General features: G+C 41.8%; 2 protein-coding genes across 6 annotated transcripts in view; one reads left to right on the forward strand and one right to left on the reverse strand.

The window, feature by feature from the left end:
* The window catches only part of ppp1r9a (protein phosphatase 1, regulatory subunit 9A), a 47,902-nt gene that overhangs the window by 10,004 nt on the left and 20,573 nt on the right, over positions 1–17,325 (forward strand). For all 5 annotated transcript variants that reach the window (XM_046058970.1, XM_046058972.1, XM_046058971.1 and 2 more), the window contains exons 4-7: positions 7,814–7,946; positions 8,682–8,802; positions 12,241–12,345; positions 16,406–16,541. In XM_046058970.1, coding sequence (XP_045914926.1) covers positions 7,814–7,946; positions 8,682–8,802; positions 12,241–12,345; positions 16,406–16,541 — 495 coding nt within the window. The remainder of the gene's footprint in view (positions 1–7,813; positions 7,947–8,681; positions 8,803–12,240; positions 12,346–16,405; positions 16,542–17,325) is intronic.
* pdk4 (pyruvate dehydrogenase kinase, isozyme 4) overlaps positions 12,234–17,325 on the reverse strand; it is a 49,066-nt gene continuing 43,974 nt past the window's right edge. Inside the window, exon 12 of the mRNA XM_046058999.1 lies at positions 12,234–12,352. Within this exon, the coding sequence (XP_045914955.1) occupies positions 12,342–12,352 (11 nt within the window). The 3' untranslated portion in view covers positions 12,234–12,341. The remainder of the gene's footprint in view (positions 12,353–17,325) is intronic.

The raw sequence follows: 17,325 nt of genomic DNA on the forward strand, positions 1-17,325 counted from the left end.
AAGGTGAGACATGCCTTGCGGTTTTTGAAGGTGGTCAGTTGCCACACAGCGAACTGTGACATGAACCATCATTCATCCCCCACCTACCAAATCTGGTCCCTTGCTAATGATATCATCAGCAAGCTGCTGGTTTTTATTGCAGTAAAAAACTACACAGAACACACTGCCTCAGTGACACAGTGTTCTCAGTGTTGGCTAAGCCGGTGCTGAGGAAGGTTCAGACTGCTGAAATACCAACACGTGAACTGATTTCTATCCTAAAAACCAACCACTGCTAATATTGATCTGTGCCACAAGCAGTTTATTATTTGGTGCAGAAATACAAATACTGATTGTGGTCCCAAACTCTGCCAAGTCATTGTTGCAGGATAATTAATTACATAGCATAGCAAGTGGGCATCAGAGCATCAGTACTGTGTACAAGCAACATGTTGTTGTGTTGCTTCTGATCCTAGCTTCCCACTCACTGTATATGACCAAGACATGAAATAAAGCAGGGCATTGTCTGCAGCCATTCATTTGCAGTTGTTTACTATGCTCTGCCCCCTGTTTAAAGCTGGCCCCTCTCTCTCTCTCTCTCCCTAACTCTCTGTGTCTCGTCCTATAGTTGGCCAGTGGCATGGTTTGTCAGTGGGAGTCATGGCACCCAGTGGTATTGTGCCATGAACAGTGGACTGAAGTTCATTCTTCAGACCAAAAAAAACCCAGCAGCAGCTGAAGAAAGCTGAGCTGAGTTTGCTCCTTTTGAATGAAAGCACAACTCTGAAATTAACTCTTAACTGCATACTCTGTATGCAGAAGCTCCGTCTGAATTTAAAAAAAGAAATGCTGACTTGTTAGATTGTGACATTGCCTGTCATGTCAAAGTCGGTGGCACTTCCTCAGACAACAGGGCGATGTCTGTGTCAAGATGACAGAAGGGTTGGCCTTGAATTGACTGTAAAATCCTGTACGTTCTCACTTATCTTTATATATAGTGGGTTACTGAATGTTCCTGTTTGTTTCTCTCCTTTCTCACTCTCGCTTCTCCCCATCTCCACCTCTTTATATCTGTCAGTCTCAGTCTGCTCTCGCGAGGCATGAATTGACTTCCATCATCAGCAACTGTCTCGTACCCTCATCAACCAGACACTTTCTTCAGCACCTGTCAGCTCTCCGGCACGGTGTTGTGTCAGTGGTTGGGTGGCCACAGGTAGAAGTAATGGAATGCAAATGTGCTGAGCTGTCGCAGCCGAGGAGACTGTGTGTGTGTGTGTGTGTGTGTGTGTGTGCCAGGCTGTAGTTAATCCACTGCAGAGTTTGCTGGGCTCGTGCCACAGCAGTAGGAACATTTCTCCTGGGTTTTCCAGTCTCTTATTGCCCTGGGCAGCGTCCACTGTCTGGAAGGCGCAGGAAGGGCGACCACACTGGCACCGACACATCGAAGGCCTGGGTTAATACCATCAGAGGCGGTTGGCCGGGCATGGGCGCCATGCCGTGACATCTTAGGCAAGGACTCAAACAACCCTGGAGCAAATTAACCCTAGCCTCGCCCGCCCCTCAGCTTAATTTTTTTCCATGTCTTTATTTTTTCTTTTCTCTCTTATTGCCTGTTTCACTCTTCAATAGCCTCAATGCTGCTTCTCTAACCCATGAATCATATGAGTCACTCTGTTTCTCTTTCTCAGTGGAAATTGCTTCCCATCCTGTGTAAACTTGATTCTTCCTTTTCATTTACTACTCCTACATTTTCTCATCATCTTAAAGCTTCCTGCATCTCTTCACATGTCCACTCATTTGTCCCCTTTTTGTCCCAGTCCACCATTTCAGTATCTCATTCTGCATCTTCTTTTTTACCCTTTTTTCTCTTCGAGCCATACCATGTTCTGTTGCCCCTTTACTCCCCTCTTAGCTGGTTTAGTGGGCCATTGATTAATCCCAGCTCCTCTGTCCCAGACAGGAGGCTTCGGGCTAGTCCAACAGTTATCCAGACAGGCTGACAGAGGCTTAGGGGTTGTCATCTAGCACCATAGTGTACCAGCCATGAAACTTCAACCGCCTGTACACACATGGCTGCAGTCATACTCATATTGTTACCACTATAATACCAGATGTGCATTTCTAGCATACATACATGCATCAAGCACCCACATACAAATACAAGGAGAGCGAGAGGCACTTATACTGAGTGAGAGGGCTCAGCTTTAATCAAGTCAGTGGCTGAGGGTGTCTGCAGGCATCTGCAGAGTCACAGCAGCTGCAGCAACATCCACAAAATACAGTAAAACTGCATTTCATAAGAGCCACACCAAACTCCCTCCGTCCTCCTTCGAGGCCTGGAGATCAGTTTACAAGACTGCCAATCTGTGGATGCCCAAGCAGAAGTGTTGTAGCACTTAAGTGCCAGTAACTCCATTGTAAGGGGTTTGATTACTGACAAAATACAAACGTGTGTGTGTGTGGATAAGCGGAGGAAGAGGAGTGATATCGGTTGATACAGTGAGGACTGAAAATTAGAGAAAGGGAAGGTAGTCATTATCAGACTGTATGTATAATCTCACAGAAAGAGGTGTGCCTGCATGTGTAGCCTACTGTATTTCAGTGTGTGGGTGGATCCAAATTGATATACACCCATCATCCATAACATTATGAATACCTGCCTAATATTGTGTATGTCTCCCTTTTGCTGCCAAAATAGCCCTGACCCATCAAGATATTAACTCCACTAGACCTCTGAAGGTGTTCTGTGGTATCTGGCACAAAGACGTTAGCAGCAGATCCTTGTTTGTCCAGCACATCCCACAGATGCTCAAATGGATTGAGATCCGGGGAATTTGGAGGCCAAGTCAACACCTTGAACTTGTTTTTGTGTTCCTCAAATCTTTCCTGAACCATTTTTACTTTATGGCAGGGCGCATTATCCTGCTGAAAGAGGCCACTGCCATCAGGAATACCGTTTCCATTAAATGGTGTACATGGTCGGCAACAATGCTTAGGTAGGTGGTACGTGTTAAAGTAACCTCCACATGATTGGCAGGACCCAAGGTTTCCCAGTCTAACATTGCCCAAAGCATCACACTGCCTCCGCCAGCTTGCCTTTCTTTCCATAGTGCATCCTGGTGCCATGTGTTCCCCAGGTAACTGATGCACACTCACCCGGCCAAAACGTGATGTAAAAGAAAACAGGATTCATCAGACCAGGCCACCTTCTGCCATTGCTACATCATCCAGTTCTGATGCTCACGTGCGAATTGTAGGTGCGTTCAGCAGTGGACCAGGGGTCAGCATGGGCACCCTGACGGCTTGAACCACAGGGGCCAGTCTTTGCTCCCCCCATGCATCAATGAGCCTTGGCCGCCCATGACCCTGTACTGGTACTAGTACTGACCACTGCTCTCTGACTCTGAACACCCCACAAGAGCTGCAGTTTTGGAGATGCTCTGACCCAGTCGTCTAGCCATCACAATTTGGCCCTTGTCAAAGTCGCTCAAATCCTTAGCTTGCCCATTTTTCCAGCTTCTAACACATCAACTTTGAGGAAAAAATGTTCCCTTGCTGCCTAATACATCCCACCCACTGACAGGTGCCACGGTAACCTGTCAAGTGTTATTCACTTCAGATTGATCAGTGTATTGAAAGAGTTGCTGTAAGATGATGAGTGCATCTACTGGCTCAGATCTTAAGAGGAGTTTATTTTTTCTACACTTATTATAGTTATGTAAACCACATATAGAAGATTTATATATATTTTTTGCTTTAAAATTAGGCAGCAAGATGTACTCAGAAAGCACCACCACCCCATAAAACTATTTAAAACCCTATTTTATGATTTTAAATATATGTCGCCAGCCATCTGAAAATAAGGCTATTTTATATCAATCCTAAAAATCTCACTTTTTGTCGTTTTTTTTTTTTTTTTCATCCAGAGCAGTGTGTTAAGCTTGAAAGAAAGTTCAGGCGGTGTAGAGGAATATATTTACATGTAAATGGTTGTGTGTTGTGTTTAATCCTCCAAAAGACTATTCCAATTCAATTCCAGAGGGGCACCACATGGAGAGACAGCCCATTATACTCCATTCTACTATCACATTTAGTGGTTGTCCTTGTGGGCCTTGCCTCTTCAATGAAAATGGAATTACAACTGGGCATAATAACCTGCCTCAGCACACACCGACTGTACTTGAAAGTGGAAATTTGTAGGTGTTTGTCATCTTGACGTGATAAGGATATAGATTTCACAGTTATTAAAGCAGGTGAGGTTGAAATGCTCTGACATTGCTGTATCCAGTGATCAGTTTATTGGATTATGTGGGTCAACGTATTGATACATGTATATTACGTTTGGTGGAGCTGTCAAGATTTATTTTTGTCTTCTGAGTCTCTACATGCAGCCAATGTTGGGCTGTGTCTGCTCTGTCAAGCTTCGCACCATGTTTGTTGTCCTTATATTGTACATCATAAAAAAGCCAATGATAACCTTTCTCAGAGGAACCGGGACAAAAAAACAGTCATCAGTGATGCTAGCTGCTCTGTGAAACTGTACTTAGACTTCACTTTTGCATGCTCGCAATGACAATGCTAGCATGTTGATGTTACATAGGTTTAATCTTTACCATGTTAATGTTATATCCTATTTTAGGTTATAGCATGCTAGCATTTGCTAATTAGCACCAAACACAAAGTACAGCTGAGGCTGTTGGGATTCACATTAGTTTGCAGTTATTTGGTTCTAAACCAATTTGGACAAACTGGAATTTTGATTTGATAATGGCCAGGGGGTCAAAGTTATTACAATGTATCCTCTGAGGATCAGCAATGCTCTATAGTTATAGTTGTAGAGGTGTTTTAGTAAAAAACTAAAATCAACCTCACGGTGGTGCTAGAGAAAAAGTAAGAGTAAGTCAGCAGAAGTCACATTTGGGGACCATGAATGTCCAAATTTCACAGCCATCCATGTAATAGTTGAGAGATTTCAGCCTGGACAGTGCCATGAAGCCAGCATGACTAAAAAATTTCCATGAGGGGCAGATGTATATGTACGGTAAACATAATAGGCCAGTGTTGATTATAGCTATTATACATGTGTGGTTAACAGCAGTCCTAACTGTCTGTTCCACAGCTGACTTGTGGATGCCAGCTTTAGGCATGGTCCTGAGCTCTGTCCATTTTTCAGCTCCCTATAGTAAAACAAGCAGAAGGCAGCAGTATTCTAGCATACTGCCAAGGTCAAACACGGTCACACCCATTATGGTACCAAAATATCTCTCTGTGTTTTTTTTTTAATTTTTTTTTTTTTTTACTTATCTCTCCTGTTACTTAAAGTCAAAATGTGTTTTTTGGCAGAACAAAATCCAATTATGTCAGAGAACAAGAAGATATACATCTTATCTAAGAAGAGAAATATGAATATTTTGCTACACTTGTAGGAAACCTAAAAAAGACAAAAGTTATCTGTCTGCACAAGTTGACCTACACATTTCAACAAGCTCTATTGATCCTTCTTAAAGGGAGGACAAATTTTGAGCTCTGTTTATTCTTTGGGTCCCTTTAATATAATCAAACTGACTGAACATGGTGTTTCATCCTCTGATAATCTGGAGCCAACTGCCAGGTTTCTTTATCTTGTGGGTATATGCTTTCCATTTGATGGTGCAGTTTGTCTCTCTGTTTCTCTTTCTGCCTACCTATGCATGCTCTTTGATTATTTTGTGACTCTCTCTTTCAATCACCATTGCTCTGTTGTCCATCCTTTGCCTCCTCAGTTCATCTATCTGTCTCTCAGATTTTTTTTGAATTCCCTCTCCTGCTCTTTTCTTATCTATCTCTATCACTGCACCTCGTCTGTCTCTTTCACGGTTACACCCTGATTTGTCCTCATCTCTCTTTATGACCTCTCTCTCTCTCTCTCTCTCTCTCTCTCTCTCTCTCTCTCTCTCTCTCTCTCTCTCTCTCTCTCTCTCTGATTGGCCACATGCTAATGTGTTTGTAGATAGCACACAGTGATAGAGAGAGGCCATTAGAGAATGTAATGACTGCCAATGGTAGCATCTAGGACATTCAGGACGGTGCAAGTGTTGGAGTTGGCATGTATCAGCAGTGTATTTGGACATTGGTATTTATTGTGTGTGCGTGTGTAGTGGCTTTTATATTTCTTTAATGCAATGCGTGTGTGTGTGTGTGTGTGTGTGTTTGTGTGTGTGAGTCCATGCGAGCATTCATAATACAGGGCTGTTGATCACAATGAATGATTGATGACAGGGAGGTCATGGATAGAGCTCACGCAGGCCCACGTAGAGGAAAGAATGAAAACCAACCCTGGCAGCATCACGCCACATCAGTGTGCCCAAGCTGTGTGTACAACCTAGACAGGGATTCTTCAGCAGTGGGCCATTTATTTATTTACTGTAGTTTGTTGCTTCTTTATCATGTGCTAAGATATAAGTCAAACCCATGTTCCATCCGCTACAGCATGAAAAATGTCTAACTAAAAGCCAAAGCAAATATCTTGACTCAACGTTTTTCATGCATTTTTTTATGTTGTTGAACTTGTTTCGTCATCGTTATCTTTCACAATTCAAACAATGACCTCACACAGCTGAGATCTCGCGCCATTTCTGCACACATACGTGCAAAGTGACGAACATAAATCTGACTTAAGGCTTTAATCAATAAAAGTGATGTGACATAACGCCTTATTGATCTGTACTGAGAATATATTTCCTCTTTCACCTAATTGAAAAAGGTCACTGCACTGAGATAGGAAGTGACTCTACAGCAGGGTGGGTGTGATTCCTCATCTGCTGTAGTTCTGAGTCATGTGATCACAGATGAGTAGAGTAGTATGCAGTGTTGTGAATAACTTTGATGATGATTTATGTCGCCAAGCTAAATAAGTGATATCCTTCCCCCGAACTTCTTGCATGTAGGAGACAACAACATGTTGCAAATGTTGCTACTTTCTCAGATTTTATTATAGCAGCTGCAGTCAGTGTGATTGTGCAGGTGTCTCTGACTGAGAGGCACACAGACAGCCGGCATGGAGCTTATATCATCATCCCGGCTGTGTGTATGTGCCTGTGTGCTTGCATGTGTGTTTACGTATCCGCGTAAACATTTTGTAAAGCCCTTTATTCAGCTAAGCTGCTCGCGTTCTGAGCAACACTACACTACTGACAAGACAACAGCATGCACGTTCGAGTCTGCTTGTGCACAGCTCTCTCACCTCCTCCCTTTCCTCTTTGGTGCAGAGGGCAGTGAGAGCGCTTTCTCTGGATGAGATGTGAAGTGATGGCTGACTCTTGCTGTGGGGGAGAGGTCCCTACGAGGACAGCACAGCTTTAGAGGAGAAGAAAAGCCTTCTTATCCCCACATTATGTTTCTCTACACTGCTGTTTCCTGTTAGTTAATGGGATGATTTGTGGTTGCAATTGTGGCTTTGTTATAACCAGAGTGTTGTTAACTTTGCTGTGTAGATAAGTTATTGGTTTGGAACACAAAAGCTCTTTCATCTTTCATCCTTATTCATAAACATTTAAAGTAGCAGCATCACTCTACCTGCAGAGCAACCTATCCTCAAAGAATAGCAATTTCTTGTCATATTTGTGAGCGAGTTGTAATTGTTGATAAGAATAGCTTTGTAAACTGTGTGTATGTTAAACCAAAACTTGATTTATGTAAGCCATTAGGTATAATATCCACTTCATTAAATGTAATCAAACACCCAGAGTCACGCTGCTGAGGTGGTGGAACTATTTCTACCTCTATAATGTGAGTTATCTACTATATTTGATTTTGTGTGCCCACTTCCGTTAACTCTGTGTGCTTCCCTCTCCAGGTGTTCAACACCTACTCCAACGAGGACTATGACCGACGTAACGAAGAGGTGGATCCTGTGGCCTCCTCCGCAGAATACGAGCTGGAGAAGAGGGTGGAGAAACTGGAGCTCTTCCCTGTGGAGCTGGAGAAAGGTGGGAATGAAAATCTAAGAACACAGTAACGAGGAGGTGGATCCCGTCAGTTTCCTATTATACCCAGTTGACAGAATCACCCACATATGGGATGTCACTTATTTTCTTTATTAAAGGTGTCATATTTCTATATTTTTTTCTGTCCAGGTTACAGGCAACCATTACTTTATTAATTTTTCTTCTTTTCATAACTTGGCCAAACCATTTGTAAGTCTTATTTTCAGCTTCCTGTTTCAGTGCAGCAGTACACTACAAATCGTTCAAAGACACTGTAGTGCACAGTTGGTCCTAATTCCCCAGCACGAGTTACAAAGAGGTGATATTGCATCTTCTTCACTTGTCTTTCCTGTTGAGGCTTTCGTGTGTTGAAATCCAATATTGCCAAGGACCTAAAATAGACATCGTAGGATTTCACCATCCACTATCTGTTATGTAACCCTAGCAACTCATGAATGATTAATGCAGGATGGGGGTGGACGAATGCTACATGGGAAGGGAATTTCCCATCCAGCACATTTCCTATTTATGTGAAGGCCACTATACCTGTAGTGAATGCCTTCTCATCTTCTCCATTAATAAATCAATTGTTTGAGTGCCTGATGTCAGTTTACTAGGAGCCATTTTGGGTTTTATCCAAGCTCAATGGAAAGTTAGGAAATGGAAGCCCTTAACATTGCTGTTCCCCAATCACGCACACAAACACACACTTCAGCAATGTGGTCTGTGTGTTTCCAGATGAAGACGGTCTGGGGATCAGTATCATCGGGATGGGTGTTGGTGCTGACGCAGGCCTGGAGAAGCTGGGCATCTTCGTCAAAACCGTCATCGAGGGCGGAGCTGCTGAGAGAGACGACAGGTGAGAGCTGCTTTCCTATTGGATGTCACACATATTACTGAGCAATTACTGAGTGTGGAGAAGACATTAAAGCATACGAGACTGCATGAAAGCTCAGCGTGTGCTGGACCAAAGAAGCACTTATCACCTAAAGTACAAAAATACACACAGCAATTAATCAGCTATTTTGTTTCCGCTTTCCCAACAACACCTTCTCTCCCTCCCACACACACACACACACACACAGTCACATAGTCACACACATGCACAGTCACACTCTGTCCCTGTCAGATTTAGCAGCAGGGGTTTGGATTAGATCGACTGGGAGAGGCACAGTATGGGACATGAAGTTTCACACAGGACTGTACTGTGTGTGTGTGTGTGTGTGTGTGTGTGTGTGGGTTATACACTGTATTGTGTGACAGACACATTGCATTAGAGTGTATTATGTGTCCGTATGTATTGTCAGTGTATTCTGTATTAGTTTGCAAAAGTTAGTCTGTAGAAAAATGAGAGGCTTATAGGCTTTCATATTCACAGTGTGTCTCTGTCTGTATCCCTGGATTGTGTGTGTGTGTGTGTGTGTGTGTGTGTGTGTGTGTGTGTGTGTTGCAAGGGAGAAACTGTGTGTATGTTGTGTGTCTTTGTGCATTATAAAGTGTGAACAGTGCAGAGTAAGCACTCAGCCCAGGGGAAGAGGAGAACATGACAGCTTCCCAACAGGCGAGCTGTGGTTTTCTGCCTATAAACCACCAGCTTCTACCTATTAGTGTGTCTGTGTAGTTCAGGTTCCCCATAAACAGATGAAAAACAGATAGGCACTCCCATTCCATGCAGTATGATAGCAGTAAGTATCTAAACTCCACATACACACTGGAAAACCTAGTGCACTGGGGTTGTTTGCAGTAGGTGTGTGTCCTTCAGGGATTCATTTTTTTTTCCCTTTATGTAGCAGCCAGAGTTGGCTTTTTCAGAAACACATGAGAGTGAGATTAGTTAAAAATGTGAGAAAGTGAGAAAATTTGATCCTGTTCTAAGATGACAGTTGCGCTGACTCCAAAAGGTCTCATTTCCCTCAGAGAGTGGAAGAAGTAGCTATGAAAAGTTGAAAAGATCAGAGGAAGAAGCTGTGTTAAAATTCAATTCATTACTGGAAAAAAAAGCAACTTTAAAAGAAGATTTATGTTAAATAATGACTAAATATATAAACTATTAAAATATGAACAATTATTACATATTTGCCTCGTACAGTAGGACTTTTACATAAGAATGTAATGTATTCTTTAAGCCACTCCCTCAGTGATACTTTGACGTTTGTGGAAATACGTGATAGTGCAGTGTTAAAACATGATAAAGTATGAGTAGTGTCTCTATTACATTAAATGATGGAAACAGAAACATCCTTTTTTGTGAATCTGCACTTCTGCCTGTGTCCCCATGATAGATTTCACAATAAACCTTGATCACTATATGAGAGGAATGAATGGAAGACTCAATATATTAGTAATACATTCTGGATAACTTGTTCATTCACCCTCAGTTCACGTGCTATGTTGCTCACACACACACTCAGGGAAGGAGTCACCAGCCAGAAAGTAATTGTAATCATTATCCTTTCCAGCTATAGGGCTTTCTATTGTTTGCTGAGTCAGACTTAATGGTCTGAAGCCCACACACACACACACACACACACACACACACACACACACACACACACACACATACTCACAGGCAGACAGATAGATGGGCTTGGCTGTGGCTCACTGTATTGTCTGGGGCAGATGACCCTAGTTGTGTGTGTGTGTACAGTGGTGAGAAGGAGGTTATAAGTTGAAAGTATATATGTGTTTTGGTTTATTTGTGTGAACTGTCATCTTCCTTGTCATTTTGTTTTTGTTTTGTCCCCGCTGATTTTGCTCAGAAGCTGTATGTCAACCAGCCTCAGCCACCTAAAGCCAAATTGAGGATGCTGTGAAGGTCAGAAAAGAGTCTGAGCTGCTGACTGACAGATGACCAGCTCGCTCTCTGTGTGATGCGTCTCTTTACATCCATGTGACGGCTTTGGTCGATGTGTTGGGTTTGAGTCCTGAAATAAAGGAGTTCTCAGCTTCTGCTGCAATGATTTTGACCACAAACTTATCTGCCTCTTATGAGTTCCTCAAGTTTACGGAAGTATAATTCTAAATTACTTTAATATCAGTGTCCCTGAAATAGGTTGAAATTGAAATCCTTACATTTTAATTTTATTCTCGAAAAAACTGGGCCCTTCTGTGTTAGTTCCATCCTGCAAATCAAGAACATTTGAGTTAAGAGGCTTTCATCAGTCAGCGGCAAGATGGTGCTCAGATTCCAGCATTCATACACATTTACACCAAATGCTGTAGTCAGATTCTATGACTATGCATGAACAGAATTTGTATAAAGGTTGAGGATAAATGGAAACTGTATTGGTGCATGTTAAATGATCTCTGTAGAACTGGATAAAACTCTCATGAAACAGTAATTCATTATCCTCTCAATTATTCTGAGTGTCACCACTCTCCAGTCTCCAGAGTAGTTGGATGTTGCTTTGATTGGACCAATTTTTATCATAAAAATACAAATTCAAACAGTTGAACAAGATTAAAGTGTTCATAGATATTGAAGAGGGATTAGTAGAAGCCCTACTGGACCAAATAGAAGCAGTACCAGTATAGTACGTTGATATGGTAGAAGAAAGTGATGTATGTGTTTGGCCTTCAAGCAGTGAAGTATTAGAACAATATGCTGTTGAAAAATAATGAGAGCTTGTTTTTGTTGGATTCATATGTAGAAAGAATTATTCAAAACTTAGATTCAGATTCCATCTTAGTCTGGTTTTTATGCAGATTTCCAAGTGGATTTGAACTGAATATTTAGCAAGGACATCTCTTTCAATTGATTTGTTCACAATTCCCATAAAAAGTGGATCATCGGGAGTTTCAAGTCAAGAACTTTGCTGACCTCTCGTCATGTCCAGAGCAGAGATGAAATGCCGGCTGTGTTGTGGCTCAGGGCGAAGGGCTAGCTGGCTGCCATGTCCTCGTTAGCCCTCCTAGTTTGTTTTGAGCCTCATCTCTTCTGTCTCTTGGTTAGGCAATAGTCTGGAGTTATTGCAGCGGAAATTTGTGACCGCAAGAAAGTCTTTTTTTTTTGAAAATAATGTGAATATGCATGATAGGCCAGTTTGTTTGTCCCTTGTGCCTTTTTGAAGTATATTTGCTGCATAAGTCATAATGTAATTTTAAATTTAGTCAGTCATTTGCAACAGTCATTGTCTATGAGCTATATTGTACTTTCAGCCCACATGTACACACAGATGGTGAACACAGAGTGACACACCAGAATCACCCGTAAATCAAAGACAGTGATACATACACAATACTACACTACTGCTACAGAAAGTGTTGAATGAGGCTTTCACTTGTGTGTGTGTGTCAGGATCAAGGTGAATGACCAGATCGTGGAGGTGGATGGGACCAGTCTGGTGGGCGTCACCCAGAGCTTTGCTGCCTCCGTCCTCAGGAACACATCAGGAGTGGTCAGGTAAGACCTGCAGACAAGCAATCCTACCTAATTATGGTACTCCACCATCAGATAATGGTTAAACATGAAATAAAATGTTGATGTAATTCTTTTTATTGCATACACACAAATGATTTGTGTGTTATTACCCACTGATCCATCTTTGGATTACCATAAGATTATAGAAACCAAAACAGCTACCAGCCCCAAGAGCCAGGCTATAATCGTATAGTATCAGACGTAATTACTACCAAAGTTAAGCCTCAAGAAATGTCCTTTAAATCCAGCTGTTATCAGTGACTTCTACGCAGAATAAAAGGAGGACAGTCTTCACTCTTCACTCCCACTGCATGGTATAATTCTGAATGCTGTTCGTTCGGGTGTCATGGTGCAAAAGCTGCAAAACAGACGCTAAAGCAGCCATCCTCAGAGACGCTTGAGTTGTTTGGCAGGCCCCTTAGCATCATTACCATATCTGAGATAGGTGAAGATATGGGAATACAATATGTGACAAAGTCCACTTAGAGCAGTTGGGAGCTCAGAGCACACACACACAGACAATATGCCAAGAAGGCTTTGATTTGGAAAGCCAGGGCTGTCCTTGGCACTGTTGGAGCCTGCCATCTCCGCTTTCTGTTGTTTCTTGCTGTTGTCTTTTCTCTCGTTGTTTTACAACCACCGTCTGTTATTGTGCACACCCCTTCCTGTCTGACTCTCTCTTTTGACTCTTCCTTGCTGTCACTGTTCCACTTTTTTCTTCTCCTTACATGCCATGTGCTGTTTTCACACCTCTTCATATTTTTGTTAAGCCTTGTATTCTTTATCATGCCCCCATTTGGCTTAATTAGCTGATCCATCCGTAGACACGCTGCACATGGAGAGACAGCTGTTATATCGGTGTTAAATAATCCAAGGCCTCAGTGTGGTGTTCAACCTCAATCCTATTCTGGTCGATTCTCTGTGGGACTCAGCTGTGGAAAGATAGATGTGTATGTGTGTGTGGAGCATAGTGCCCGGGGAAAAGCTGGTGGCTGAACAAAGACATGTCCAACTGTATCAGAACAGACTGTTGGCTGGACAGATGCTGTTTGCTGAACTAATATTGACAAGGTGGTGGGGTTCACATACCAGGATGTGGCACTACAGGTGAAGCAGCCTTGAAAAGGTTCCATCTATCACCTGTCCATCTATCTTGCAGGTATAAATAGTATGAGCAGTGCAGAAAGCTTTGAAGTGTAAAGATCTAGGGTTACACTGAGTTATTTAGACATTTAGATCTAGCACACTAAATAAACACTGTGTTGTAATGATAATTACAGTCACTATTTATTATTTGTTATTTCTCAAGACCTATTTTCACTCTTCTCTCCCTCCGTGCTCTCTCACTATTTCAGTCTTCCTCCATCATGTCTCACCCACTCACTCCTTCTTCTCTTCCTCCTTGGTAAATCCTTCCCTCTTTCTGTCTGATCACCAGAGGTTTTATGGCCAACTGTCCTAGATTTACCATTTTAGCTATATTTAACCCTGACTTCCAGCAGGAAATCATCCAGGTTTTAGTCAGAACCCCCACCAATGGTTTTAAATGCCCTGTCATATAGATCACTTGTGGAGAAACACAAGAGAAATATGTACTTGGTAACATAATGTGTAAAACAGAATGCACGGCTCTGCCTCACTTATGGAAGACAGTTGCTGATTTTTAGACATAATTTTAGCCCAACATGCACCTTTATTGGCTATAAAGTTACTCAAACTAATTATGTGAGTTGCATCATAATCTTCTTCTCTAAAGTAAGTCTTCTAAAAAGTCCACGCTGACATTTGTGTAAAGCTGGCTTTCTTGACAAAATACCAAACAAGCATTAACTCTAAGTCTATGCACATTCCTCCTACATTGATTGCTATTTATACTTTTAAAGGACCAGATTGGCATTATTCTATATTTATTTTAATATCAACAAATCCCATGAAAATGCGAAAACCAACAATGATTTGATCCTTCTCACTAAGACGTCGCTGTTAAGCCAAAACTTATTATTTATTGTCCAAAAACACATCAGTGTTGCACAGGGTTACATGTTCCTTCATTATGATGGAGATAGACATGTTTATTTAGAGTCATCCCTACACAGCATCCTACTCCTGTAAGTACTCATTAGCGCACCAAATGTGTATTAGTCCGCAGCTGAAAATAGTCCCCAGCAAATGCGCTATTTACTTTTCAAATGAGAGTGCCCAGCTGTTTTGGAAAACTACTTTACCTTTTGAACAATGAAACTATATATTTGTGTCTGTTTTTAAAGATTTACGTCTTCAATAGAACACATGGGTTCAGAAAATATTGACAGAAGGACTTACCTATTGTTGATCGTTTACTGGGATATGTTGAAAAATATAAAATAACATCTTCATTCTTTAAGTAATTCTGTTATGGTGCACCCAATATCCGAAGCCTGAATAAAAAAAAAGAGGAATCTCTACATGACCTTAACTATAATGAAGAGCACTTCTCCTCCATGGTTGACCAGTCATATATTTGTCATCCAGTGCCATCTAATGTAGAAGACATGTGTCCTGTAGAACATCTCCCAGGATTTTTTTTTTTATCTTTCCACTTAAGCTTTTCTTTTCACTCATCAAGCAGAAATTAAAAATGTTGTCCCTTCGAGTTCCTGCATACTGTATATTTCACAAGAGCCATGTCTGTATTAATTGGAGTAAATGAGATCAGTAGTGAAGGTTTCTGCAGTTGACTTGAAGTAGCGCTGTGTGTGGCAGCCCCAGAACAGTGGGAGGCAGGGTGGAACCAAGACAAACTCCCCATGCGTGAGGAGAAAGGCTGTTTCCAGGTCAGCTGCTTCTCAGACCTCCCTGCTGTCCAAAGGCTTGCAGAACTTAGTTTAGCCAGGGCTCTTTTCTTTTTTCTTACTTTCTATCTCTGTCCTGCCCTTCAGTTGTTCCTTCACATGTACATCAAATACGCCTCTCTGCTGGAGCGTAAGGCCTTTCCCACATTGCCTTTAGAAATATATGAAAGAGCTCTCGGGAACTGAATTCCCTTGATTAGGCCCTACTTCAAATGCACTGTCTCTCCCTCTCTTTCTGTGTAGCTCCCTCTCTCACTATAACACACATACAGTAGATAGGAACGCTCTCACACAGTCATAGACCCCCTACTGGGTTGGAGATTTAGAGAGTTATATCAGAGTACATCATTCTGCCGCTTACATTTTTTGATTATTATGTGCTCTTGAATCTATAAAGACTATATTTTTCTATAATAAACATGCGAAGAGACACACTATTTGCATGAGGGCAGGTTATATTTGTGGCAAACCTAAACCTTAACAAGAGATTGCACGGTCTGCATTTTAATGTGGTATGTACTGTATGTAGGTCCCATGTGTAACTACAGTAAGTAGTCAGTAGCTCAGAGGCAGAGCCTGTGGCTTTCTCTGTTTAGTTCCATGCCAGACTAATAACAGGCTGCCTGGCCGAGCTGACTGTCTTCTGACATTACTATGTGCGTCCCGTCTCCCGGCCCTGCCCTGGTACGTCAGCAGATATCGCCGTCATTGCTGTGTGGCTGTGGGCCTCTACTGCTCTCACACAATGACGGCTGTGGTCATTTTAATGTACAAATACACGCAGGCAAGAAATTGGAGGAGAAATTTTGTAAATAATGTTATACGTGTAATACGTAAAAAGGACATAACTATGTATGATGTGCCTGTTTGTCTCAATGAGAAATGTTTTTCTCTTTTATTTAAACTTCTATATGACGTTGTAAAATGAATTGTAACCATGAACAAATAAGGCTAAGACAAATGGTAGACTGTTTAAAATGAGTGTTTATACTTTGTCAGAGACTACATTTCCCATAAGCCTTTTCACTTCCGATTGCTACAGAAACATATTTTCTGGGGCGGTAAAATGCAGTCTAAAGACTTGTAATGATTTAATACATAATTAAAATAATAACATAATTGTTTTATTGCGTCATGTTTTTTGAAATGTTCAATAACTGTTGACATGCGTGTTTTGCCAGGGCTGTCTATAACGGCGTATGTTGTTGCAGGTTTGTGATTGGCCGAGAGCGTCCGGGCCAGCAGAGTGAGGTGGCCTCGCTCATCCAGCAGACCCTGGAGCAAGAGAGGAGACAAAGAGAGCTGCTGGAGCAGCAGTATGCCCACTATGATGCTGATGATGACGAGGTAATAACCACACACAACACTGGACTCTGTACAGGATGCTGTAAAAGATCGGGCATACATACTTATGATGAGATTATGTACATCATAATGTGGATCTTAAAATATTTCCAATGTGCAAATAGGATAAGATGCCACCCACTTAATGAGAGGAACATCATCTTATAATAACAATGCTCATTATATCTGCATTTATTTGAAGTTAAGCTGCTACGAGGACACACACTTCTTATACATGACACTACATTGGAAAAATGAGGCTTCTAGTTGTCACTTAATGTAAATCAGCTCCCTTCTCGTGACAGTTGACTGGAAGTTTTAGCTTATTAACGCCATAAAACTGACTGACAGTAGGCTTTGATATACTGAAACACTCTCTCTCGCAGACACACACACTAAGAGGATGCCATGCATGTGAACTTCAGTCCTAGAAAGCATCACTCAGCCTTTCCCCTGTGATTCTGCTGCTTACTCACAGAGCATTTAATCCACCAGACACTGAGCTCATGGCCGTGCAACTCATGCTATCCGTGTGTGTGTGTGTGTGTGTGTGTGTGTGTACACATGAAATGACACACCGAAGTAATGTAAATCAATGCAAGATGTACCTTTTTGCATTGATTTACCATAACAGCAGCATTTGTCTGTAGACTTGAAGTAATTTCCTGGTGGATGGCGAATTGAGAGTCTTCATGCATAAGAAACTCCTTGCCAGGCCCCAGTAGCTGATTCTAGCACTCCCATAATCACGGCTCCATACACATGTAACACTGTCAGCTCTTATTAA

The sequence above is a fragment of the Micropterus dolomieu genome, linkage group LG09, assembly GCF_021292245.1.
Source record: "Micropterus dolomieu isolate WLL.071019.BEF.003 ecotype Adirondacks linkage group LG09, ASM2129224v1, whole genome shotgun sequence".
Classification (NCBI taxonomy): Eukaryota; Metazoa; Chordata; class Actinopteri; order Centrarchiformes; family Centrarchidae; genus Micropterus; species Micropterus dolomieu.